Source organism: Colletotrichum fioriniae (assembly GCF_027942845.1).
Source record: "Colletotrichum fioriniae strain IMI 355084 chromosome Unknown scaffold_4, whole genome shotgun sequence".
Classification (NCBI taxonomy): domain Eukaryota; kingdom Fungi; phylum Ascomycota; class Sordariomycetes; order Glomerellales; family Glomerellaceae; genus Colletotrichum; species Colletotrichum fioriniae.
The window spans coordinates 2,048,827-2,075,370 of NW_027076840.1; the positions used below are offsets into that span (position 1 = coordinate 2,048,827).

The following is a 26,544-nucleotide window of genomic DNA, read 5'->3' on the forward strand; positions in this document are numbered from 1 at the left end:
AGAGACGAAAAACCTCGCGAGATAGGCCAGCCGTATGACCGCCAGCTAATACGTCACAGTAGCAATGGACTGCACGGAGCTAAATCTCTTTCCGAGCCGCAGCCGTGACCCATGTCCGGCTTGCAGTTGCGGCAGTTTATCTTCAAGCATGTCCGCGTACGGAATGTCGGAAACTTCCTCCCTGTCACGGTGCCGCCGCCAGGTACCGCAGACGGCCATTCCCGATGGCGAAGGAACCGCATGGAGAAACCGAGGGCTACGCAAGTGTGTGCCAAGTTATTCAAAACCCTACTCTTCACTAAACTTATGGAAGGTGGAAAGTGATGAGTGGGAGCCGTCTAGTGTAGATAACAGGTTGCACAAAGTGGGAGCCGGGTGCCCTGACTCGCCATTGCTACCCGGCAAGGACACCCGGGCTTCGACCCATAGACAAGGACTATATGGGGTCTCATGCCACCTTACCAGGCTTTACCAGGGCCATCAGCGGCATATTGTCGATCTGAAATGATGCAAGGGCAGCTGCGTGGGTATCGCTGCGAAAGTTGTCACTATTTTTTGTATTCGGAGAAGCTTGAATATAGAGCCCCCGCGTAGGGTTGCACTCCGCGGAGCCAGAACCGGCATGCTAGATGGCGCAAACCTTAGAATTCATGACGGGGATGGAGGGGTTGGAGGGGCAGAACTCCCCTTGTTTGTAGGCTCTATCTTCACGTATAAATAGCTAGATCTGGTGCCTTGCATGCGAATTCTTCGCTCTTTCGGGTTTTGTTACGCTTTATTCGTCGATCAATATCAGATACAATTCAAAATGTCCATCAAGACAGTTGCCGTCGTTGGTGTAAGTAATGATTTGACAACACTGCGACAACAGACCGAAGCTCACAACTGAATTTAGGCATCCGGCCTCGTTGGCCTGCGAGTCGTCAAAGCCCTCCTGCAAAAGGGATTTGAAGTAACGGCTATCTCCCGCGAAGCTTCCACAGCCACATTTCCATCTGGTGTCGCCGTCCGCAAAGCAGACCTCTCGTCTGTCGAATCCCTCACGGCCGCCTTCGCCGGTCAAGATGCCGTTATCTCTGCCATCTCTACCGTGGCCGTCATCGTTCCCGGCTCACAAGACCCGCTCATCGATGCGGCGATTGCTGCTGGCGTGAAGCGCTTCATCCCATCCGAGTATGGACTCAACACGCGCACCTTGGAGGGCGAGATCCTTGGCGACTGGCTCAAGTCCAAGACGGCTGCTGTCGACTATTTGATCAAGAAGGCGGAGGCTAACCCGAGCTTCACCTGGACTGGTATTGGAACGAGTCTTTTCTTCGACTGGGTAAGTCCTCGCCATCGACGGTTCAACTTGTCTGAACATCTGAAAGTGTAACTAACCGCTTCCTAACAGAGCATTACACGAGGAATCTACGGTATCTCACTCGAGAACAAGAGCATCACAATCTTCGACTCTGGAAACCAAAAGGTCTCGACGACATCGCTTGCTTTCCTTGCTGAGGGCATTGTCGCAGTACTACAACACCCCGCCGAAACCGCCAACAAGTATATCAACATTGTCGAATTCGAAGTCACACAGAACCAGCTCCACAAGCTGTTTGAAGAGGAGACGGGGTCAAAGTTCACAGTCGAGCATAAGACCGCCGATGAGGCAGAGAAGGAGGGTAAGGAGAAGCTCAAGGCTGGGGGACGCTTCCCCTTTGAGGAGTTTTTGCAAAAGTACTGGTTTGGCGACGTACCTGGTCACACTATCAAGGAGGAAGACAAGTCAAACAAGGTTCTGGAACTTCCGCAAAGTGACTTGCGGGAGGTCGTTAGAGGATACATCAAGGAGCACAGTACATAGGAAAAGCCGGATGGCAATCTCGAGTAAAATGAGCAAAGTCTATCTATATTCAAAACTTTTATTCCATAGATGTCTTCAATATATTCAACCCGGCGTATTCTATAAGTTCAACTTGTTTTTGCACGACTGTGTTTTCTAGCGCCAATCAACTCTCAGGTTGACATACAGTCCCGTACTTTTCATTCTTCGTTCTATTCACAATCTGTATCCAGTCTGTTCAATTACCGTGCAGAGTCTCAAAGTCTTCCAAGTTCAGCTATGCGTCTTGTCGGGTTTTTACTCCGAGGGAAGACGGCGGGAGCATTTAGTACTGGTCTCTTGAGCAAGGGCTTGCGATGAGGCTTCAATGATGAGTACAGACAGAACAACGTGGAACTCCTCAAGAGCTTTCCCTGACCTGAACCAAGACATGTACAACCCCACCATCAGCTTCTCTCTACGTCACGGATAGTGTTTTTCTGGTTGGCTTACCTCCCCGTGGGTAGGTGTTACGTCACTCAGGCTTGACATATCCCACTCGGTGATATATTCGATGCTTTGAATACTCAATATTTCTCGCTTGAGCCGCCGGCAATCTCTGCTGTACTATAGTTCGAATCGTCCAAAATCTGTTTCCGGCTCACCCGGCTTAATATCGAATCCGCAGTAGTGTTGGCAAGTTATATCCATGCTTCTCTTACTTGATCCTATGACAAACCTCATGTGTAATATGACTTTCTCCCACGGTTCGTACAGGCTAATAGAGTATAAGAGGTAGGTAACTTTCGCTAAAACTGATGTTCTGGCCTGCTAGTATTATGTGATTGTCTCAACTTGGAGATCACAAGATCTCACGCACAAACTCCAGTCATTTCACCTAGAGCCTGCATTTCGTGCAGGTCATCCGGTTGTCAGCCTATGGAATTTGACTCTGAAACATCTCAACTAAGTGAAGAAACTTGTCAACCGTCAACAAAGGCCTGGTTTGACATGGACATGTGGAAACGTATAGAGAAGTCCTTGGCGCCTGCCTCACGAACTAGGAGCCCGAGACATTCGATGAACATCGTGACTGGATATAAATCAAAGACATGGGCTGATAAACAAGTGATTCAGGCCGCGCTAGCGGCATTGCCCTTGATTAACGCACAGGAGGCTCCGGAGTTACTATCTCAGTTATTCGTGGTAAGTCCATCAGGCATCTATCCCCTAGATAGATTATAGTGCACGAGGAACCAGAGTCAACAGGCCTGAATACTGTGATCTGCATACTGCGATTGATCAAGATTGAGATTATTGGCTAGAGATGGCTCGTCAAGGGATGTAGTATCATTCTGGTGGCGTTCAAGATTCTTCGGAAGATCGAGGCTCAACTAGCCAGCAAGAAAGGTAACTCGCAATGCTAAAGAATCTTCTATGTAGGTGTTCACCGCTCCTCCAGTATACCCGCAGACGAGAGACTGTTCTTCTGTGGAAAGGTTTTGTGAGAAAAGCCCCTTGGATAGGACGTGAAATAGCCACGGATTGCAATCTGCCGCGGGTGCGCTTGGATCGAACCTTGCAACAGCAAAAGCCTGGCTTAATGCTTATGATTTGTATGTATTCATGTCGATGGAAGGTACGTTGGTCAATACATGTAAAAGTAATTGACTCCGGATATTATCAGACCTTAAAGTAACAATGCCACTTCAACACCATACCCACACCGAACTTTACACACCTGGCTGAGTTGAGACGAGTTCTAGTTCCCTATGGCGTCTGCAAAGCTTCCCGCAAATATGACCCGAACTTAGATCCAAGCAAAATCATGAAAGCAGCCGTTTTGAAGCGTTGGAGCCTGCATTGATCAGCGGTGTGACTCTCGACATGAGCCTACGTATTGGACCGGCTTCTTAACAACCTCGAGATGAAGCTACTATACCCATCTAGGGAAAACTGGTTTCGCAATCGAATGAGGGCTTAAGTTTTGCAGTCTGCTGGGTGATTTAAGTGCGTATAAGGCTGAATTGCGTCGCTTTTGCGGCAATCTAGGCATTGGTGTTTACTCTGTGGGTACTAGATGATAAGTTGCCGAAGAATCCATCTCAAACCTTAGCCTTGAAACCTCATGGTGATAAGCCTACGAGAAGAGAATTGAACAACGATAGCTTGCTTCTTCCTGGTGTATTCTTGCCACAAACTTGAAGCCTCAGCATGGTTTCGATTAAAACAATTAGCTTGACGAACTCTGCTGTTATGGAATTGAGCCGGGAGACGTGCTTTGAAGTATCAGATAGCAAACCGGTTCCAGAAGACATCGATGGAGGCTAGGCGTAATCGGAGTTTCGACGATACATGGCAAGATTAGTAGTTGGAATTCGACAGACGTATCTTGCTATGCGGGCCTTTAAAGGATGAAGCACGTTGATGAGAAATGGGGAAGTATTCTTTGCATCACCCGGCCACTGAACCAGTCAAAAAGGTAGTATTCTTCTCATATACCTTCGCGTCAAAATGACGCTAGTATCCGAGCCCTGCATTAGTTTGGATCTGAAGAAGGGGGGAGGGGGGCAGGGTTGAGTGGCTGAGTGCGAGACTTTATGGAAATCGGTGCTTGACAAGACCATTACCGAGAGCCTGATCGATAATCTTCGAAAGCCGAACTGATGCTTCGAAAAACCATGGTAACTTCTGACTGGAGAAGACGCCAATGAATATTTCTGCGGCCGATGGTTCTTGGGTCGTCTCAAATCACGTAAGTGCCGACGTGGCAGCGCTGGAAGACACGAGGCCAAGAGCTTGGCCAAGACGTCGCGGCTTGTCACATCAGGGGAGCCACGGCTGCCAAGTGAGGTTTGTAGCTTGGCTACCAGCGTTACAAAAGGTAAAAACTTTATTGCAATGAGCCAGTTATGGGCAATTGGGCGTTTGGGCATTCGAGTCTGTCGGACTCGGAAATTTCAATACGACGAAGTTGAGCAAGTGGTGTCTACTGTCTAGTAATATGATGCGGCTGAAGCAGCGCTCGTTTCCACTTGCCTGCAAGATTACAACCGAGGAACGTGATCGCTGGATTGGTCCCTGACATTGGACGACGAAGAACTCCTCGCCGTCTAATGTAATGAAATGCTCCGGCCGGCGGACGGAGAGGGTAGATGAGCCGACGCGGCATTCAGTTGGGCAGGGGTTCACGCAACTCTCCGTAGATCCTCCTTGTTTCAGGAGGCTGAAACGGTGGGGGGCCACAGTGTTCTCGCCTCAGAATGGACTCACTTGGGCTTCACATCACGATAAAGTCGCAGGACAATGGTGTGAGGCTGTGCTGTTGGCAAAACCCGAATAGGGAACGGAGATGCTGTGGTGGAAGGTGAATGAGAAGAGAGTCGTTGGCTGAACGGGCTCTGGTTCTTGGACGTGCAGGTGATAGCGCGTTGATGTAGAATAGTTAAATCAAATGTCCAGTTATCATCGGCAATGGTTCGCAGATCCGTAAATCAAGGTTGGAAAAATCCACAAACCCCAGGTGACAGATGAGTTGGTGGGGTTCGTCGACGAGAATGCGACCCCTAGGCCCGGTACCAGCCCAGTTCAAGGGCGGCCCCGAAACTACCTTTAGTCAATGGGACCATCTCCTCTGACCGTGATAACGCAATCCTCTCGCATTTGCTGCACCCCCTTTTGAAACCGAAATGAGATGACATGAGCCCATTCCCAAGCCCGCGTGTGTGGGAATGACCATACAGACCCAGGTTGGCGCTTCGAATCTCTTGGCATTATCTGGTGATTATCCCACGAACCCCGGCCCTCCCCCGTCGCACCGGCATGGTTGTGATGCGGGACCGACGCGATCGGAGAGACCTAGATTTTGATGATATATGGGCACCCAGCACCACAACTTTGTTTTAGTTCGTCCGCAAAAGAAAGACTCGTTCAGTTTCTTGATCCCGGCGATCGTTGCGCATGTCCGTCTTTTCTAATTAGTTGCACGCATCTACCTTCTTTCGTTGGTCCATCGCAATCGTGGTTCTTTATCTACCCACTTAATCAACATGCCTGTTCTCGATACGCGACTCATCCAGGAGGGGATGATGGAAGTTGGACACGAGATTATGAAAAGGAGCGTCGACCACACTGTACTAGAGACACTGGCAGTGGGTAAGTAGACTTACACCAGCGCTGCATGGGATGGAATTAAAACTTTAACTGACTTTTGTGCACAGCTGGTACATGTATATTTGGTGTGGGAGGGTTCATTTACTGGATCAACCACCGGTGAACAACTGAACGCTACTCGAAAAGTAAGTCTAAGTTGCTATGTGAGGGACCAGCTAGTGAACAGCGAAAGCTAATGTACGTAACTCTATGTTGTAGTGCCAACGCACCCGCCACAAATATCACGAAAGACCGCGGACGCCGAAAAATAGACAGCGGAAATATCAAGTCCAACGCTCCTTAACTAATACCCACATGAAACCACGGTGCAGGACACCAGCGACACTTGCCACACAGGCATGAAAAACGAAGAGCTGGCATAATCGATATCGACACAAGCAAGGCGATACTGCGGCCTATGCCCTATACCTCAGTGTCCCGCTAGCGAGCCGAAGTCGACCTGCCAGATATCACGAGATACCAGGCATCTTTCAGAGGCACCGACAACTCTCACAAAGTGAGATCATTTGGCCACACAAATCTTTGTAATTTAGAAGCAGAAGCTCCATTTTGATACCCTATAAATTCGTATAAGCATTCAAGTAACACGTTCTGACTCTTTGCGCGAGACGTGAATTGGGTATGCTGTAAATCGCAAACAGTTACAGATTGCCCGGAGGCTTAGGCTAGGATCGGTGGCCAGTGTTGAGGTATGATGTTTTGTTTGACGTCGAACCAAGTTCTTCCTTGTTATCACCATGCCAATTTTAGACACTAGATCCTAATCCTCTGGCTAGTCATTACATACTATTGAGACCATTCCTTAATTCCTGCCAAAATTACTGGCCAATGCGCCAGACGGCTACGCCTTTCGCCACGGAATTGTTTCAACAGACCATGATACATGCGGATTTGTTTGATTTCAAGCGTCACGTCGGAGTGCCGAGTCTGATCATGATGGCACACTCGGTCCGTGATAATAGGCCCTCCCATGCTCTATTTAATTATCTGTGGCTCGATGGGTCCCCTACATTAATACATGCGCAACATCCGACTTGGAGTAAATTGATGAGTGATTGTATGTTTCCAGGTGGAAGGCATGGCCAAGCTTGCGCCAAAGGATGCCTACCTCTTTTTACCTAAACCCCTCTGAAGTCCTAAGAACAATCCGTTGAAGAGAAGTTTTTTAATAAACGAACCTAGTGAATTGAAATATCTTAGTAACTTCAGGAAAAGAAATCAAAAGACCATCTTTTGTCTCTTAGGCCCAATATTTCGAATATGGGCCGTCTTTAGCGCAACAAGTCCAATCTCACTCTTACCTCTCCCAAAGCCAACGCTGCTCACCATGATGTCAAAAGTCGTCCTCTCCTTCAATGAGAGACATCATAATCTTTCTTTGCCCGAACTCTCTCTTTTCCGTCTGATCCCCCCTCCCCCCCCCCTTCTCAGAAACCTAGAAACATCACTGATCACTACTACGCATGGCGGGATCATCTGCTGTCCTAAGAACGCGCGAGCGGGGTCAACATGACAAGCCAGATTCTCAGCAATGCTGACGAGCAAAGCCACGTTCAGATTATGGATTGCAGTTCTTTCTATTCACAACTAATGCAGGTAACAAGGATTAATAGCTACCTTGTGCTACTTTTGACCTTGAACTATCATCCTTATCCGCTATCAGTCTTTCATCTGCTGCCCAAGCATATGCCATGTTTTTTGCTATCAAACTTCACCACAATCAATCTCGCCTGTGACGCCATTATCTGCTCGTTTGTCGAGTATAACTCCGACCATCACCGAGGACAAGCCAATTATTAGAACGCCACTCGTCTTCCAATAGACTAAACACATCTCGAGCCGTTGGTGCTCATTCAGTATCCGGTTGCTGTGCTATAGATGAACTACGCCGAGGAGGTTATGCTATTTGGCTTCCGGGGGTGGCTTCCGGGGGTGTGATCAGTTTCCGATGTACTTCGCAATCAATAACTTCATGTGACAAGCTGTCTCTCGACTTGGCTGACCATTCGCCACATTGGAGGGATGGTGTCTAATACATTCAAAGTTCTTGTGGTGAATTTTAGGCAAGCTCGCCACTTGATCCAGCGTCTTGCCGGAAGCCTTGGCCGCTCTTAGCAGGACGGACAAATCGCTAAACACCATCTCGGCAAGAAGTCGTGCCTCCTTTTGCCAGTACGCAGGTTTATCTTTGTTCTCGATCAGGGTCGCCGTCTGGTACACCGTGGTGTACAAGAAGCCCAAGTCCAGACTTTCGAGATGTTGGCAGGCACTGAGGAGCTTGGCAACCCGTCGTGTGGTAGCTCTGTAATCTCGCTGGTTCCACATCGGAAGATTAACACCGTAACTTTGAGCAAAGGACGCCTGGAATGAGCGTGTCAGTCTAATGTTTCGTATATTGACAACTCCCGGGCCGACTTTATTCAGCCATTTTTCGAGGTAATCCATGTTCTCGAACTCGAATGTGGTCGAGTACATCAGGGCTCTGGCATCGGCATGAACTGTCTTGCAGGTGCGAAGGAGAGAACCAGAGATACGCTGGTCACGGTTGTGTCGAAATCGCATGTTGCGATGATCCCAGTAGATGGTGATTCGTCTTTGTACAAGAGTGAGATCATAGACCATGTTGCGTAACTCAGCTGGCAGTGATCTATGACTTTGCTGTCAGCATCAGCCCACTCTACACCTTCAACGAGGAGATTTACAAGAAACCTAGCTTCTGGGCAACTTTCGCTTTCTTGAGGAAGTTAGCTTTTGATTCGGTGGCCGGGGATAAATCAATTGAGAAGTAAATGGGAACAAGTCAGTCAAGTCATACGACGTTTATAAGTTCAAGTTCGACAACGAAAACAAATTTGACTACCTTTGCCTTGCTGCGTAAGTTGTAGCGGCTATTCTCATCGCTAGGCAGCGGTGAAGCCGATCTTTTGCGCGAAGATTCACCGGAAATGCTTAGTGGAGCCATGGTGATGCGTCAGGATTTGGAAGACTGACTGGTAGTAGTAGTAGCATAAGGTTCGAATACGTCTCGCTTGACAAATTTCAGGCTATTGGGCAGGTTAAATAGTCTGACAGTAAAACGAACCAACCTAAGAAGGCTGCTGCCTGTGGTTTGGAAACAGTTAGAAACAGTTTCTTGAAGTCTTCTGTTGTGCATCTTTGAAAGGGAAGATGTCTTGACGACTACTTCTGTATGTACCTTACTCCAGTCAAAGGCTACTTCCTTGTCGGGCATCATTACCTCCTCCCAAGCCATCTCCTTCAACTTCGACGGTACCAGGAAAAACAAGATCAACACCGCCGACTTTCAAGGTCTACGGGAAGCTAGGTCTGCACTTTCTGTGTTACTGCCATGGACAGATAGGAGAGAGTGTTTTGGAAGGGTCTTGACATCATAAGGTTTCTCGAACGTTTCAACTTGTGTGACCTGAGGCAATCCTTCTAAGCAGACAACACACAGCCACCAGACTATAAGGATTCCACCATGCTTGTGAACTTCAGTGAGATTCCGTCATTCCCAGAGAATACGACACCTCCCTTGCTCTTCTCACGCCAAGTCTCTTCCAAATTAGACGCAGCTATGCTCGAATCCGCACTTGGCTTCCCTTGACCCTTCCACTGGAACCATAACTTGAGTGACCTGGAGCTCCTTCTTTGGAAAACTTGGCAATCATCCTCCTCACTGGTTCCAGTCTTCAAGAAAACGTTGTTGTCATCACTTTTTAGACTATCCGTGCACTGCCCTGCTCCTTACATGAGGGACTGGGCTCGTCTTCATATATGCTATCTTCGTGCTTTGGTCTCATGCTAATCTTCTAAAGCCTGCAAACTCTTTCCCCACCAATCCACAAAACCCTCTTCAGGAGCTGCTCATGGTAATTCAGGGGAATATGTGGCGACATCAACCATTAAGACGGAGTATGCAATGAAGTCTCTTTCAACACAAGCTAGCCTTCAATCTAGGACTCTATCTCGCTCAGATCATCTCGCATCATTTCATGAAGTTCCTCTTATCTAATGCAGTCCTGGACTTGCGGGCTGACTGGGGCTTCAGAACTTCTGAGATCGGCTTCATGTACTCCCACAGTATGTTCGTCGGATCCATGAGATATTCAGCTCTGCCACGCACCCAGATCCATCAATGTCGACTTGTACCGATGCATATCCTTGACATCCAAGTTATCCAAGCGCATCTTCTTTAGTAGCTTCCTATCTTGTTTGAGACTTTGAGTTGCCGTTCTCTTTGTACCGTTTCGACCCCATGTCACCCTGTGGAAGCTGATTCCACTCCAAAACGTTCTGATTCCGTCATGACACATGGCATCAGGCGCACAGCGCCAACAGTATCATCGTCATGTAGCCAAGCTTGCTCATGAGCGACCGCGAGGTCCAAGGTCGCTGCGTAACTGGGTTGTGTTGCTCTTTGCTGCCCAGAAAACAGGTCATCCTGTTGCAGAAAGGGCGTCATTTGGAAAACCGCAGACAAAGTCGACGCAAATTTTTCAGCAGACCTATACGACTCAGTAAAGTCAGGGAATTCCAGTTGCCGGTACCTCAAAGTGAAAGCAGAGAAACTTACTGGAAGCCTGCAACGAATCCCGTTTGGTGCTCGAATGATATCGCGAGGACAGGTCGCAACGCCTTCGTGTTTTCAAGCAAGACATCGAACAATTTCTGCTTCGGGTTCGCTTTGTTTCAGGAACGATGAGCCCCTTCCCATCTGTAGTGCTCTAGTGCCCTCAACAGAGGTTTTGAGGTAGAACGCAAGCTAGACATGAAATCGTCCTGTTGTATACGTCAGCGCAGCTCTTGAGAAGATTAAGCTGAAGGAGGTGTACCGGGTAAGTAAGGCCTTTGGCTTCGCATTTGAGGTTCTTCGAGCCTTTGATAGGGTAGCAAACAATGAGAAGGTCATACGACACGGTCCAAGAGTTATGTTTCGCAGTGGAAGTTTCGCCAAAAGATGCCACCACACTCTTCCAGAGGTTGTCCGTCAACTTCTTAACGAGATAGACGATAGATTACACGAACTCTATTACCAGCGACTGCAAATTGACGGGATGCTCTATACCCAGGGAGGTGTACTGGCCGGTGAAAACCTGATGCCGATTCCAGTTAAAAAGAACATTGATGCAGTAGGCATATTTACAGGCATTGGAAATGATTGCTCGCTGTCTTGGTTTAGTCTTGTGGAATACCATCTGAAGCTTCAATTCTGACTTCGAGACTCACATCTGAGATTGGAAGTTGGCTGACCTAGTGTTGCGGACACCGATCTATAGCAAATTTGTCCATCTGGAAACAATAAAGTGCTGGCAATGCTGTGGCATGGGGATGGTACTTATACCTTGAGTAATGTGTTCCATCGACTGAGGTACCTACGAGCAAAATAAATTCCCTATCGAGTGCTGGATAACGTCAAACTTGTAAATACGCACTGATCATGAGGGATAGCACAAATCACGCATTAATCCAAGTTGCTCTATGTTGAGGCTTGGGTATTTCTAGGTGCTGTACCCAATGAAAGGTGCTAAATAGTATCTGCGTTGGAGAAAAGTGGAAAGGAACGTCTTGACGTTATCCAGCACTCGATGGGCTACATTGGACTTGGGAGTCAATAGTGACTTACCTGATCTGTGTCTAATAACACGGTAACGCCGTGAACAAACACTTCAGAAAACGGTCTAAGCATGGTTCTCAATTCGTTTATGGTCAAAAGTTCCATGAAGTAACCTTGATCGAAGAATCATGTTCTTCTGCGATTCAATCAATTACTACAAGCAGCCGATACGAGTAACGTGCATCGACGTCCATCGTATGAAGACCTGCAATTATGAGATTTGTATTTGCAAACAAAAGCATCTTTATTCTATGTTCGATTTAAGTTGGATTTAAACCGTCTAATGTTTCTAAGTGTCATAAAAAGGCCAGATACTAACAAAATATCAATGCAGTCTCTGCGTAGAGTACTTCCTTCCACACCTGACGCCTTATTTTTTTAAAAATAAAAAAAAAAGAAAGAAAAGAAAAGAAAACACGATTCGCTGCTCACAAGCCTCCTCGAAGATAGTCTCATCGTCTACACACACCCGATCTTATCTAGCTTAGACTACAGCGGCAATCGTATTGTCTTTGAACCGGTCAGCCTCTCGTTTCAGCATGAGGATACAGCTGGCGACGATGAAAGCTTCGGCGTCCTTGGTGGTCGTTTTCTTGTCATCCGCCCACATTCCAAGGTTCATGATCAAGCGCCCGCCGTTGCCGCCCATCCAGCGACTCGTACCTTGGGTACGAAGCTCCTTGTTGCGCACAAGCTGAGCGACTGGAACCCCGCGCTTGCCTACCTTGCCATTATCACCAGCCAAGGTCGAGGCGGCGTCGTCGGTGCGTTCCAAAACCAGGAGCGAGGACGCCTGTGATGCTTCCTTGCGCTCGTCGCGCCCGCCGTAGCGCCACTCAAAGGTGCCGAACGATGTCTTGAGTTCCTGCGTGCGCGACATCATGTTGCGGCTTTTGACTTCGACTACCTCGCAGACGAGATGGTCCGAGTTGATTGCCTCTTCCACTGTGGCAGTTGTTCCCGGGGCCAGAATCCTCATTCTGGGACGACGACCGGGGCCCCAACGGTAAATCGTTGATATTAGAGGTGTCTGGCTGGAGTCGGGCCCGCGGACCAGAGCGCAGGAGTTGGAGTTCTTCTTCAGCCGGATGGATGTGTACTCTAGCTCGCCAGAGCCAACACGGTAGACAGGGATATCTTCCAATACGTTGCCCGTGAGGGCCTGGTTCGTGTCATAGCCAATGGCTTGGATGTCAAGTTGGCTGATTATGCCGTTGTCGCTTGGTGACACGAAGCTTCCCGAATCGACTGCTTCCTTGTAACCGGGAGGCGCGTCACCGTAGTCCGAGCTTTTAGATGAGATTGAACTCATGATTGAGATGGTTTGTGAATGATCGGCACGCTTCGACTGTCGTGCTCTAATGGGATGAAATAAGTTGTACGAGTTTTTGCTGAGGGTGAGATTTATATGTGTTTATGGCTTAGGTAGCGTTGAGAAAGTTTGAAGTGGTGATGGTCTCGTTCAATCTGTTTTAACAAGGTGATTGCGAAGCTGAGAGACGTCTCGGCGTCACTTGGCAACTGATATATAGCAGATTTGGGTGACAGTGACGTCGTGACTGACAGATGGAGGCTATTCTCAGTTTGGCAAATACCCTGGAGGCAGTGAGCGCTACCAGGCACTAAGCCTGAAGAAGAGAATTCATGTCACTCTACTTTTGTCAGAATGGCAGCCGCTGCTGATTGGTCCCGCTGGAACACCGAATTTGTTGCAAAAATGAGGTCGGCGGCGCTAGAATTGAGACATCGCTACCAGCCTGTTTCCTGGCCCGCCTGGATAACACATGCGTGTGCTCTATGTGACTATGTAGCTGGAATTGCGATTCTCACGCATTTGTCTGCCTTCAAAACTCTCAGAGTTCGGCGTTTTATCTCAAAATAATTCTGTTCGACAGCAATTGCTAGATGCTGCGATAGTGTGATTGTTTGATACGTAATTTAGCGGCATTCCTTTTCCCCGTTTACAGGCCCTTTACAGGCACAGAGGTGCAGATGCATGTCTGCCTTGTAAACACCGCCAGCCGATCGCCCAGGACTGCAGGGCTTAGCATGTGCTGCGGCGGGGCGTTTTTTTTTTTTTGGTTAGTGTCTCAACGTATCGGGGAGATCATTCAGGCCTGGCATCTTGCTGGCTACGGCAGCATGTTACCGTGCGCTACTGACTACCCATTCTTTACATCTAAGATGGGCGCTGACTTTCATAAGCTGCCTACGCTGCAGAGGTCTCAGTTGCGATTAACAGCATAGCAGTCTACAGTGGCCCCCATGCCCTGGTTCAACATCACAAGCACCTAAAAGGCTTTAGTGGTCTAGAATTATTTGTTCAATTACTTCGATTGGTATGGCCGTGAACAAGCCCAGCCTCATCTTGCATATCTTTGTTGCTACAAAGAGCACAGTTGATGGTTTTCTCACTATTGATTTGATCGTGGGAGGCTTTCCAGACCTCGAGACGCTGTCAATCACAACACCATGCACTAATAGTTGACGCGTCGGTGGATAACTGGCCAGAGACCGTTCGGGCAGAAAGAGCGTGCATCAAAGGTGACGCCGGCTGGGCTTGCATTTCAGACGACGAACACCGTGACCGATACCTCGAAATGATCTACCGAGTGCTTTCGAGACTTAACAAACTAGCAATTGCGCCTGCGACCTACCCAACACCAGAACTGAGGCTAACAAACGAGAGGACGCTGATGCGTCGATAGGAATATGGTGCCTGGTGCAAGAGAGATGGCGGCGGAAGGAAAATCCAGGCAATCATTCGCTTTTCGCTCCGTTCCTAAGCCGCAGCGCCAGCCCCTAGAGTAGGCAAACCGAAAGTGTCGGCGACATGACGGAACCCTCATCATTTTCATCAGCGCAGATGAAAATGGTGCTGAGGCTGCTCAGTCGCCAAACTGAACCTTCGAGTTCCGCCATGGTAGGGAATGCTGCCTTAGCTTCGCCAGATTGATCAAACGGGTGCGAAAATGATCTGCCGCTCATGCATCCTCCGTTTCTATTGCCACTAACATAAGCGTACTTGTGACTACTTTCATTCCTCCACTTCTTTTCTATTTAGCAACTTTTCCGAACAACGAATCTTGGTTAGTTCAGGAGAGTGCGAATAATGGAGGTAGATTGGAAAGGGAGTTGCTCATGTGTTAGCCGGCATATTACTTCATCACCCACTCTGCCACTCACTGTATTTACCTAGAAGCTAGCATCAGACAGTTTATTTCGTCAGCCCTGGAACAGGGGCCGCATGGAAGCTGTCCACTGTCTACACAATTCTTGAGGTGCGACATGTTTGCTGAGAATGTGGTGCCAAAAAAGCCTGAATTGTCCTTTCCCCCCTCTCCCGCCGGCCAGTCAGGCTATGGCCACATAACAAAGACGAACTTGCATCACTCATCCAGCCAACTAGAATTGAGCCATTGTCTTTTGCGTATTTAGTTACCTATTCGAGCCAATTGGTCGCGGTGAGTTGTAATTGTGGAGGGAACTCTTGAATGACTTCTTCTACTTATTCAACGCGATAAATCTGGATCCAGAAATCGGAGCACTGGGAGTAGTTTTCAGCTTATCATGACCTAAGAATAGTTTCATCTTGGATTATGAATATTGTTGCTATATTCATGGTTGTGTAGCATCTGCAGCAAAACCCAACTTTTGCCTCGACAACGGTTGCAAGTGGGCTGGAAGCATAAGTCGAAACTGGGCTTTGAAGCTGTCAATCTATTCTTGGCTTGCCTGCACCACTTGTCAGGTCTCTCCCTTTCACTAGCAGCCATCTTTAGTTGACTCTCTTAAATCATAGCTGGAGGCTGTAGATACGAGATTTTGGCTGTCGATAACTCAAAAGGGGGCTAACAACGTCTTAGTTAACTAAGACGAAATCCAATCAACAAATCCAGGTGCATACATCGTCGTTCAGCTAATGAAGTAGAGCCAAACACTCGGGAGGCACTACTAATGGCAGCGCGTTTTGCGTTACTGGATTGTCGTGTCGTGAGTGGTCAATCGCCAGAGGCTAAGCAGTCGAAGACTTCGGGGCCTCTTAGTCTTGGCCCGCTTGGCACTCACGGAGGGAGCCCCGCGGGGCCGAGGCGATTTAGTGTAGTGGACCGTGATCGGGTGCAACATGGGTGACTTGACGTCACGAGACGAGCCTAGCATCATGATCTGATTCGAGACTCGTTTACTGTATCTTCGAGAAGAAGCAAGTTGCACAGTTGAGTTGAGAAAGCCGAGGCACCCGAAGGATAGGCTGCAATATGGATGCGAAGGAAGCGTTTCCTAGCTGCACCTCGTGTTTACCGGCGGGTCCGAGGGATCGAAGAAGCCAAGAACCGAACAAGAAAGCAACGCTGGGCGCGTCCATGAAGAAGTCTCAGTCAAGGACCCAGACCCATGCAGTCGACAAGATATACATGTCAACTTGGGGCTTTGCTACAGGAGTTAACAGGATTTCGCATTGGAGGACTTGGCTGTGCGCAGTCCATTCAGGCGTCGTCGTGGCAGCACAGCATGAAGCAACGTTGCGCCTGTCTGCGAGTGCAAGGGATTGGCTTGATCGCCAAGCTGCCAGCTGAAGTAAACTAGAGTACTCGGCCACCACACACCTACTTGGTACAGCGGCCGATTGTGGGATTTCGATGGAAGTTCCATGAACGAAAAGCACGTGCGAGGGTTAGGTGAGGGTTGATCGACATATTTGGACTCGGTCGTGGGACTGGTGATGGGATGGAATGTTGTGCCGCCCAACTTCCCCAGATCTCAGCCAGACTAGCGCTATGGCATGCTAGCCGAATGTCGAAATACATGCAACTCCAAGACATGACTGTTACTCGGAGCTTATAGAGAATTGACTGGCCGTGGAACTTCATCGAAGGCACAGTTAACTTGCGGTGAACATCGTTGCGCGAAATGCTGCGATTTACTGCAGGCGTGAAGGTCAAAAGCTTGTTTTGGCCAACAAAGATCGGTTAGCACTGGAGCGAAGCGATGCGATGCAGAGTGGCGGGAACCCCGCGGCCCTCGCCGGAAGTGAGGGGATTCTCGTATCCATCGTGAGAGTCAGGTCAAGCGACGATGTGACGATGCAGCGCTGTGCCGCAATAAGGTGACTCAGCCAGGTGGTTGGTCGGGCGAAAGCAGCCGACGACGAACCTCGCCCGGCAGCCTGGAGGCCAGAGATGGTGGGATGATGCTGTAAAGTGCCGACAGTCTGGGGAGAAGGGTTGAATGTGAGCAGTACGTCTATGGGTAGTTGGGCAATAGGTAATGTCCGTAGAAGGTGGTGGGATGGAGCGGTGGAAAACCGCGGGAAATTACCTCATGGGCGTGCATCATCATCTCGCTATGGTTAAAGATCTTTTCCAATGAGGATGTCGAGTGAGCAAAAGACAGCAGGTCTGGTAGCAACCCTCATGGCAACGCATGATGCGGCGGCGTGAGGGGAAAAGTGAGCTAGCAAGCGGCGAGCTGCAAGGAAGAGAAGACGGAAAAGGGCGGGCGAGTAAGGCGACGGGGTGCAGCATTGTGCATTAGGCGCGGCCAGGGTGCCAAAAAGCCTCAAGCTTGATTTCTTTTCTTAGGCCATGGCCGTAATTCGGTTTTTTAGTAAGTTGAGCGAGAGAAAAGGAGGGGAGAGAGCGTCGTGAGCACCTTGGTGAGGCCAAAGTGGAAAGTTGAGAGCGCGCCTTTGTCGTATCCTGATCGGGATTAGCGGTGGAATAAACGGCCGACTACCATCTGACGGAGACTTCTCAAGTGAACGAGGGGTGCCTAGGGGCTGGAAGCTGGTGATAGTTGTCCCATCGTATAAGGATGACTAGCATGAAGCTTGAATACCATGCTGGGTATGCATAGTAAGGTACCTGAACCTGAGTTGAGGAATGCGGGCGGGGGAATAAGAAGGCCTGGAGAAATGAAAACAGACCTGGCTAGGATCTATTGTACCTAACTGAGGTTGCATAAATGCAATGTACGTACTGATCTTGCCTAAGTTCTCAGGATGCAAGTAGAGTGCCCAAGGTGTCGAAGAATTGTTTAGAAAAAAAAGAAACCTGATAAAGTACCACGTACCTACCCTACCTTACACTAGATAGACGGCAAGAACATCTCAGTTGGCGACTTCCGTGTTAGCCGAGCTGTGCCCTCCTGTACGAGGAAGGCTCGATGTTTTTCCTGGAGTTGGCAGTTGCCCAGCGAGGCAGCGAGGCCCCACCGGATAGAGCTGGCGACACCCCACATGTCCGTCCCAATTTGGCCAAGGCTCTCACTGATTGGCTTCGATCGGTCGTCTTGGTCATCCGACAGGCTAGGCTACCCCTGGCTAGAGCACGCTAAGCGAAAGCCACTAGGCAGGGGGGAAACTTAGGAAGGAAGATGGGACCTTTTGGATTTTCCCGCTTGTCTTCTTCCCACGCGAGTTGTCATTCCAACCTCGAGTCCACCCGTCTACGAAGTAGTGTAATACGCCATCCACACCGTCGAACCGCACCGTTGGAGGCGGCCGGCGGGAGACAAGAAACAGGCTTTGCAAGCCTACAAAGAAACTTCACCCATCAACTCCACTTTCAACTGCCTCTTGTGGACCCGGCCGATGCGCCGTCGACAAACGTCGAAACAACCGCCCAATGACCGGAGCAACGCAAGGGTTATCAACTTGACAACCTCCGCTTCTCCTCATGGTCGAAGATCCTCCAGATTCTTCCAGCAAGTTATCCACCGTGTTCCTGGTGCCATCTCCACCCTCTGAGATCATCACTGGAACACCGGGCCCTTCACTTCTCGAGCACTGCTCCCAATTCAGAGTAACTCCCGTCTCTGACAGGACCGGTTCTTTCCATGAGGTTTCCTTCACCATGGCGACCATATCTCGCCGTCAAGTTCCGCCCGTCGTCTACCAGTGCCTTATTCCTGGGACTTGCAAGTCATGGCAGAACATCACACTAGCCATCGGTACGAGCTGACGGACGCCGCCATCGCCCACACGCCATGTACCCATATTCGACAGAATCACCGATGGTTGACCGGTGACTGGTCGACCTTGAACTCGCCCTACGTGGTGTGAGTGGCCTCCGGCTCGCTAGCAAACCACCGGCGCAACCTTCTGCTGACTGGCAGCTATACCATGGCCCATGATGTAGCCCGGCCTGATAGCAAGGGCACTACTGTTACCTTGCATATCGACATGGTGCCTCATCTTGTGCGATGGCTGGGTGGGAACATGGGTAAAAGGCAACCAAGAGATCAACCACGAGCCGTGCTGCGGCTTCAGCTCGTATTCTGCTAGCCAGCCCGCCCTGGTGGGATGGGTGGATGGATGGATGGATGATGGATGCATCACTCTCCGCCGTGGCCTGACGTAGCCTCCAGCAACCAGCAAGCGCCAACCATCCACACCCTCGTCTAACTTCTGATAAAGTCCCCTTCGCCGCGCCGAGAGTATGGTTCGTGTCTTCTCTTTCTCTCCTTACCCACGGTCGCTACGAGTAAATCGTCCTCTCGCTCCAATCAACTAGTAGACTTCTAAAGTCACTGTCATTCGCTTCAAAAAGAACAAGATTCAATATGCGCGGCCTTTACATGGGACTGGGCGCCATTGCCCTGGCGTCCGTCAATGCTTGGGAATACCCCTATTGTGTACGTCTACTCGTACCCTTGTCTAGTTTGACTACATCATATCATCCTACGCATTTCGTCTCCTTCAGTCGCCGCTTGATGGGATGAACTATGCCTCTGATGAGAACTCTCCACTAACCCATTACAGGAACACGATGGGTGCTACCGCAACCTCATTGACGAGCGCTTCGCCGAGGAGGCCAAAGGGTTCTGTGTTGAGTTCCTCCACGGAACCACCACTGCTGCCGCTGCCATCCCAACAGACTTCAACAACTGTGCTGGAGATGTCAAGGCTGTCTCCTCTGCCTGCTCCTGCATCACCTACAGCCTGAGCACAACGGTTCCTCCCACCACCAGCACCTCCGCCCCGTGGACTACCAGCACTACCGCTCCTCCGACCACCGTCAGTACCACTGAGGCTACCAAGACTACTTGGTCTTCCAGTGAGGTCGTTTCTACGAGCACACCCAAGGAGCACTCGTCCACAACTCCCGTCACTTCTGAGACGAGCACATCGTCCACCTGGGTCAGCAGCACCAAAGTTCACAGCACCTCCACCTCCTCCGAGGACTGCACTACGTCGTCAACAGCTATCAGCTCGACCAAGGAGCACAGTACCTCCACCTCGTCCGAGGACTGCACTACCTCTTCCACCGCCGTCAGCAGCACCAAAGTCCACAGCACAACCACTTCGTCGGAGGACTGCACCACTTTGTCCACTGTTGTCAGCTCGACCAAGGTCCACAGCACCTCTACATCAACTGAGGACTGCACTACCTCCTCGACTGCTGTCAGCAGCACCAAGGGCCACAGCACGACGACTGAAGACTGCACCACCGAGACGACCGTGAGCACCAAGAGCCATCATTCACACTCCAGCAAGCCCCCCACGACTCACGTCCCTCCCCCCTCCCACTACCACGGAGGACTGCACAACTTCCACCGCGGTCAGCAGCACCAAGGTTCACAGCACGACGACTGAAGACTGCACCACCGAGACGACCGTGAGCACCAAGAGCCATCATTCACACTCCAGCAAGCCCCCCACGACTCACGTCCCTCCTCCTCCCCCACCTACTACCACTGAGGATTGCACCACAGAGACTGCCGTCAGCAGCACCAAGGGAGAGAGCACGACCAAGAGCCACCACTCTCACCCCAGCAAGTCTTCCACCTGGGTTCCTCCTCCTCCCACCACCACCCCCTACGCGAACACGACGACCGAGAAACCTCCTCATACCAAGACTAGCACCACCAAGCTGACGACTTCCACCGTCTATACCACGACCGTTGAGACTGTGACGAAATGCCCTCCCAGCGTCACAAACTGCCCTCACACTCCTGTCACCACAACCAAGACCATCGCCGTCTCGACGACCATCTGCCCCGTTACCGAGGAGTCCACAAAGCCCGTTCCCACCCACCCGGTTCCTCCACCAACGACCTGGACGACTTCCACGGTTTACACTACCAGGGTACACACCATCACCAGGTGCCCTCCTGATACCCCCCTAACTGCCCCCGAGGGTCCTCACACTACTACTGAGACTATCCCTGTCTCCACCACCATCTGCCCTGTTACCGAGAGCGTACCTCACACTTTCACTACTGTGCACCCCGTGCCCAGCAACCCGCCTCCTCCACCGCCTGCTGGCACCCCTCCTGCCGGAACCCCTCCTGCTCCTCCCGCCAGCACCCACCCGGCGCCTCCTGTTGGTACTCCCCGGCCGGTACTCCTCCCGCGCCGCCAGCTAGCACTCACCCTGCTCCCCCCGCTGGTACCCCTCCCGCTGGTACTCCTCCCGCCGGTACTCCCGCACCACCTCCGGCTGGCACTCCCTCTGCTCCTCCTGCAGGCACTCCTCCCGCCGGAACTCCTCCTCCCGCTGCTACCACGCCCGTCGCGTCGCCCAGCAAGACCACCGCTGGTCCAGTCCAGGTCACCAACGCTGCTGAGCGTCTCGGCTCCGGCATCTTGGCCGCAGCTGCTGGTGTCGTGGTAGCTGCTCTGCTCTGATCCAAGCCATGCGCATGCTTAATTGACGTTCAAGCGAGCTTTTTGTTTAATGTGTAATTCATGAAAATTAACGTTCACACGACACAATGTGGATATGGGATATGTAACGCGTGTTCATAGCGATAGTCGTACCTTACAAAAATTGAGAAAGGCTGCCTTCGTGCAGCCGTGTTGATGATATATTTGTTTTTCTTGGATGCTACTTGTGATCCGCTGCTCATTAGATGTACCTGATGTACCTTTCGGTGACTCGTTCAACATAACGGACATGCTGTGACTTATTTTCCTGCCCAATCTTGGCTGCTGAAAGCGACTTCTCATGCTGTAACAATCAATGACAAGAGAGTCCTCTCGAGGCAGACACACTACCTCATGGTGAAGTGAGGTCGATGATCTCACCGGCCGCAGGCGAGGCGATGATATGGCTGGGCACACCCGCATCTTCAGCCGAAATCATCAGCGAATCCTCCATGCCCTCATCTGTCTCGGCTGTGCCACCTCGCCCGGCGAGAACCCCATCGTCATGTCTACTGACCTTCCACGCCCCAGTCGAAGGGTCATACTCGAGCAGATACATCCTCTCCAGCTTCTCCTCACCATGATACTCCATCCCAATCTCCAAAACAGGCTCACCATAATGCCCCATAAACTCCAGCTCCACCTTGACCTCTATCTCCCTAACCAACTCCCCCCGAAAAGGGATGGTGAACGGCTCAGTCCACGCAACGCGCCTGTTACCCTGCATTCTCACAGACTGCAAAAAGCTCGCAGGCGTGCCGTCTACATCGACGCCCCTCGCCGTAAGCTGATACCTCTCCTCTCCCGTCACCTCATCCTCAACCACCAACCTCCGCCTCAGCACGAACCGCGGGATCGGGATCCCCAACTTCTCCATCACCCGTACCATCAAATCATCCGTCGTGGCCCACACGCGCAGCGACTCGCTGAGGTGGTCCAACGGCGTACTCTGCAAGTTACAAATCGCGAGCGTCCCGCCGGCCGGATTTGTCTTTGTGCGCTTCTTCTTGCCGACGGTCTCGGGGATCGTGCAGGCTGGCGGGACGGTTAGGGAGGAGCCCAGGGCGAGGCAGAGGTCTGCTTTTCTGGCGTTGGAGCGGGCGAGGGCGAGGGGTTCGGCGGGGAGGTACTCGCCAAAGTTGATGATTGTGTCGAGGAGGGTGCCGTTGCAGAGGGGGCATTTGCGGCCTGTGCGGTGGTCGCGGATCGATTTTTCGTAGGTTGCTACGGCGCGGAAGTCTGATTGTTTTCGTCAGTATCGGTCGTGACACGCTGTTTGAATTGAGGCAAAGTGAGGAAGTCACAAATTTCAACTAAAATGACGAAAGCGATTACGATAAAAGAAAGGAAAGATGCTACCTCGCAAATATTCTTTACCGCAATCTTTGCAATACTCGCGGTTGCTGTTGCCATGAAGCTCGGAGATCTTCTCCTGGAAGAAAGAGTAATACAGCGTAAGCCACTATCGGACCAACTCTCCCTAATCCCAGCAATGGTAACCCAAAGACTTACTGGTAGAATCCCGCTCTTACGGTGCAAGCCATCGCAGTTTTGACTAACAAGATACTTCAAGACGCCGCGGTCCTGCAGCTCAACGAGCGCCATGTGCGTCTTAGTAGGGATGGCCTGGAGCGTGCTCGTCGCCTTGCCCGTTCTCTGCCTTCCCTGGGCTCTGAGTGTCCAGGCACCTTCAGGTCCGCGAAAGTCGGGGATTCCTGAAGTTGCTATTGTTCAGCTCTATATATTTCCGACTGCCGAGAGGGTGACGTATGATGTGACCAACGCAGCTAAGGGCAGGGCGGTCGATTCGGAATTCGCGACTTGGATCTCAGAACGGGGGATCTATAACTCACCTGCCGAGGTAGAAATTCCTGCGCCGGTGAAGGCAATAAAGTGCTTGCTCTTCTTAATGAGCTCTACCAATCGAGAGGCTTTGGCATCGAGAATGTCGAGAGCCTCGCGCCGCTCCGGCTCGGCTTCTCTGGGCGCACTGTCTGCCATGGTGTAATACAAGATTCGAGAGACTGAAATCCGTTCTTGAAAGATGAGGAGTTCTTTGATTTGCACAATGGACCGACAAACAAGGTATTTCAGTGTTGACTCGATCTATCAGACGGAACCTTTTTTTAAATAAAATCGCAATGAAGGGTCATCGTATTGTCGAAGATTGGTGAGGTTGACTACGTGATGTTTGATTGGACATTGAGAGTTGTCAATCATGATTAGGCAGCCATGACCTCCTCTTCCAACTTGGGATAAGCCGTGCTAGTGTGTGAATTATAGCTTAGCGCTGGCTGAGTGATCATGAACGGGTGTTAGTGGTGGTGCAAGATTGAAGTACACAAGACAAGCCCGTTTTACTGCATACACATCTTAGATGCATATCATTCAGAGTCAATCTCAGAATTGTTCGCAGGTTGTTTCCACTCCAACATCTACGAACAACCGGGCAATACAGTGGGCACGTTCCAAGGGGTTAGAATGCAGCATGAGGGGTCTGAGGAGGTTAGGGACCCAGCACAGTGTTGGTCCATGGTCCGTTCCCACCACACGAGCACTCCCTGGTCCGCTTGTTACCACAAGGTAGTGAAGTTGTGAAGGTGAATTGAGCTATCCGGTGAAACGAGTTTCTCGCCAAGCAGAAAGCCGCAATCAGTCTTCGATACCGTCATTCCAATCATGTTCAATCCCACTTGGAAGATTGCAGGCTTGGTGCGCGAGGTGAAAAGGAATCTCATCTCCGGTTGGTGGGGTCTGGCATTCCCGCACTTCGGCCGACGAAGAATTCATCAGCTTGACTAGGTAGACACAATTATTATTATGAGGATGCGACGACAAATAATAAAGACTTAAGCATGAGATTCTCTCTTGACGCGGTATGCTAGCAAGTGGGTAATGTAACTGAGCTCCTTTATGTTCTAAGTACTGCGAACACTGCTGCGACTACTGATCCTCTCACTGCTACTATTTCTTTTGCTTTTCGTTGTATGCCTTCGTGAACATACTCTATATAGCGTAATTAGGTAGTAATACTAATGGCGTGTGTATATGTATGGATCGTTAGAAAACCGCGAGTTGATCAGCATCCTCTCCTGTCAATCGCTTGCTGAGATGCTTCTTCTCACCAATGGGCTTTCCGGTCGTTGGAGGTCATCCACGGGCTGCTATTCCTCCTCTAGAATAACGCTGGTTTCCACCCGCCCGCGATGCCCCTGGCACCACAAAAAGCAAAAAATGCAACCATGTACGTCGCCCCCGCGAAAATGATCAAGTTCCGATACGGCTCAGTCCCCGTCTTCAGCAGGAATCCCGCCAAGGGAATACCCACCAGCGCACCAAAGCTCGCAATAAAATACGCCATGCCCGTCGACTTGCCATAATCCTCAATCTTGCAGACGCGGGAGATGCACACCGGCGACAAGCTGATCGCAGCCCCGGACCAGAAGCCAAACAGCGTGGTAAAGGACATGATCTTTGCATCCACGTCGCCGGCGGCGAGCCACAGCCCCAGAATCAAGACGCCGCAGCAGAGGGACGTGACGCACATGGTGTTGAAGGCGCCCACGCGGTCGGCAATGTAACCCGGTAACATCCGGCCCGGTATCGCGCCGGCGTTGAGCAGGACGTTGAGGAGGAAAGATTTCTGCAGGCCGAGTCCCTTTTCAATGGCGTAGGACGATATGTACGTGTAGGGTATAAAGACGGCAAACTCGACAAAGAAGATGGCCACCACGGCGACGCCGAACTTGAGGTCGCGCAGGAGACGGAAGTCGATCAGGGCCTTGGCTTTACGTTTGGGCGGGAGGCGTTTCCGGAGGAAAATGTTTGTGACGACCAGGCTGCCCGTCGATAGGAAGGCGATGATGCGCATGGCCCAGGGGAAGCCGATGCGGGGCGCGAGGTACTGGATGATGAGGGAGAAGCCGATGCCGCCGAGGCCGCCGGCCGTGCAGGCTACGCCTGTCGCGAAGGCGCGGCGCTCGCAGAACCAGTGACCTATGGCGGAGAGGGCTGGGTTGAAGAGGAAGGCGGCGCTGATGCCGCCGCAGACGCCGAAGGAGAGGAGCATTTGGTAGAATTCTGGAGACGTAGTCTTTGGGTCAGTTATGATGCGGACCATGGTATAATTGGTGGGAGGCTGGTGTTGGGGGTTTACCTGTCGATAGACTGAGGAAGATCATTGAAGCAATCATGCCAATCGAGCCTGGAATGAGGAGCACCCTGATATCAAATGCGTCGAATACTGGTCCTGTGGGTGGCTCCATCGTCAGTCTCCATTGGGCTACTGACATCCCGGGGGAATACCGACCAACTTGTGCTCCGCAAGCCGTGATGAAAAAGGCATAGCAAGAGAATATCCATCCCGCCTTGCTTTCAGGTACGCCTTTGAGCTCGTTCTGTAGCAGCCAGCCTTGGAGCACGGAAATTGTGTTGAGGATGCCCATCGGCGGGATCATGGCGCACCACGCACCGACCACCACCATCCAGGCCTGGAATCCGCCCTCGGGGTATTCGATATCGTCGTCGTGGAGCTCATCGTCTATTAGGTCTCCTTAGAGCTCGTTCGAAGGGCTTTTAAGACCGAAAAGCATGAGTTGGCTCAAACTTACTTGTGTCCAAGATGGTCTTTGGGGGCTGGAGCGCGAGTTGAGGGGCTTCGGGAAAAGGTGCGATGCTTGCGTGCTCGCTTGAGGACCGATGAGGCATCGCAGGGTTGAGTCCAGTTTGTTTCTCTGTGCCCAACCCTTTTTTGTCGTCGCGACGTTCCTCCATGGCACTTTACCTAATGTTCGCACGCTCTCCTTGACGACAACTTGGCTCTGAGTATTACTTGCAAAAGACAACTCCTAGGAGGCAGCAGACCTAACAACAAGAGCTCTGGCTTAAGGCAACCCGGACACGATCAGTCGGACAAAGTGACCGCCGCTGTTCAACCTCTGATGCGTGAAGCGGGCAATGGCCGGTCATCGGGTGAAATGGAGACCGCCGGACCGGTCCGAGTTGTTGAGGGGAAGCAAAACCGGAACGCGCCGACTGCGATCAGCGCGGGAACGCCCCCACCTTCTTATCTGGGCAGTTAAGTAAACTAACTAGTCGCGAAATGTCACCGGAGCTTGCTGATAAGCCAGCCCTCATCTTGACAAGAAAAGAACAGCGGAACAAATTGTCACAGTGGCAGGCGCTATCAAGTGATCCAATGTCCTCAAGTAATTGGAGATGCTGATCTTTGAGGAAAGATAATATCCGGATGCTTTCTCATGTCTCAATGGGCAGATCACATTCTGTCAGCATCGTCTTCAG

General features: G+C 50.8%; 6 protein-coding genes across 6 annotated transcripts; 2 read left to right on the forward strand and 4 right to left on the reverse strand.

Moving 5' to 3' along the window:
• Window positions 1-808: 808 nt before the first annotated feature.
• Window positions 809-1,846, forward strand: N0V96_004395 (uncharacterized protein; the record flags this gene model as incomplete). The annotated part of the gene is made up of 3 exons (XM_053188462.1): window positions 809-838; window positions 896-1,324; window positions 1,394-1,846. The coding sequence occupies 3 exons, from the start codon at window positions 809-811 to the stop codon at window positions 1,844-1,846; spliced, it is 912 nt and encodes a 303-aa protein (XP_053054424.1).
• A 6,069-nt stretch (window positions 1,847-7,915) lies between these two features.
• N0V96_004396 (uncharacterized protein) lies at window positions 7,916-8,599 on the reverse strand (the record flags this gene model as incomplete). The annotated part of the gene is made up of 2 exons (XM_065757105.1): window positions 7,916-8,338; window positions 8,393-8,599. The coding sequence occupies 2 exons, from the start codon at window positions 8,597-8,599 to the stop codon at window positions 7,916-7,918; spliced, it is 630 nt and encodes a 209-aa protein (XP_065614318.1).
• Window positions 8,600-12,078: 3,479 nt separating this feature from the next.
• On the reverse strand, window positions 12,079-12,906 carry N0V96_004397 (uncharacterized protein; the record flags this gene model as incomplete). Its single annotated transcript, XM_053188464.1, has 1 exon — window positions 12,079-12,906. One exon carries the CDS (start codon window positions 12,904-12,906, stop codon window positions 12,079-12,081), a length of 828 nt encoding a protein of 275 aa, XP_053054426.1.
• A 6,251-nt stretch (window positions 12,907-19,157) lies between these two features.
• Window positions 19,158-21,225, forward strand: N0V96_004398 (uncharacterized protein; the record flags this gene model as incomplete). The annotated part of the gene is made up of 4 exons (XM_065757106.1): window positions 19,158-19,229; window positions 19,357-20,170; window positions 20,310-20,924; window positions 21,065-21,225. The coding sequence occupies 4 exons, from the start codon at window positions 19,158-19,160 to the stop codon at window positions 21,223-21,225; spliced, it is 1,662 nt and encodes a 553-aa protein (XP_065614319.1).
• Window positions 21,226-21,595: 370 nt separating this feature from the next.
• On the reverse strand, window positions 21,596-23,244 carry N0V96_004399 (uncharacterized protein; the record flags this gene model as incomplete). The annotated part of the gene is made up of 4 exons (XM_053188466.2): window positions 21,596-22,482; window positions 22,621-22,675; window positions 22,756-22,958; window positions 23,097-23,244. The coding sequence occupies 4 exons, from the start codon at window positions 23,242-23,244 to the stop codon at window positions 21,596-21,598; spliced, it is 1,293 nt and encodes a 430-aa protein (XP_053054428.2).
• A 1,174-nt stretch (window positions 23,245-24,418) lies between these two features.
• N0V96_004400 (uncharacterized protein) lies at window positions 24,419-25,535 on the reverse strand (the record flags this gene model as incomplete). The annotated part of the gene is made up of 2 exons (XM_053188467.2): window positions 24,419-25,323; window positions 25,400-25,535. The coding sequence occupies 2 exons, from the start codon at window positions 25,533-25,535 to the stop codon at window positions 24,419-24,421; spliced, it is 1,041 nt and encodes a 346-aa protein (XP_053054429.2).
• Between the last annotated feature and the right edge of the window lie 1,009 nt (window positions 25,536-26,544).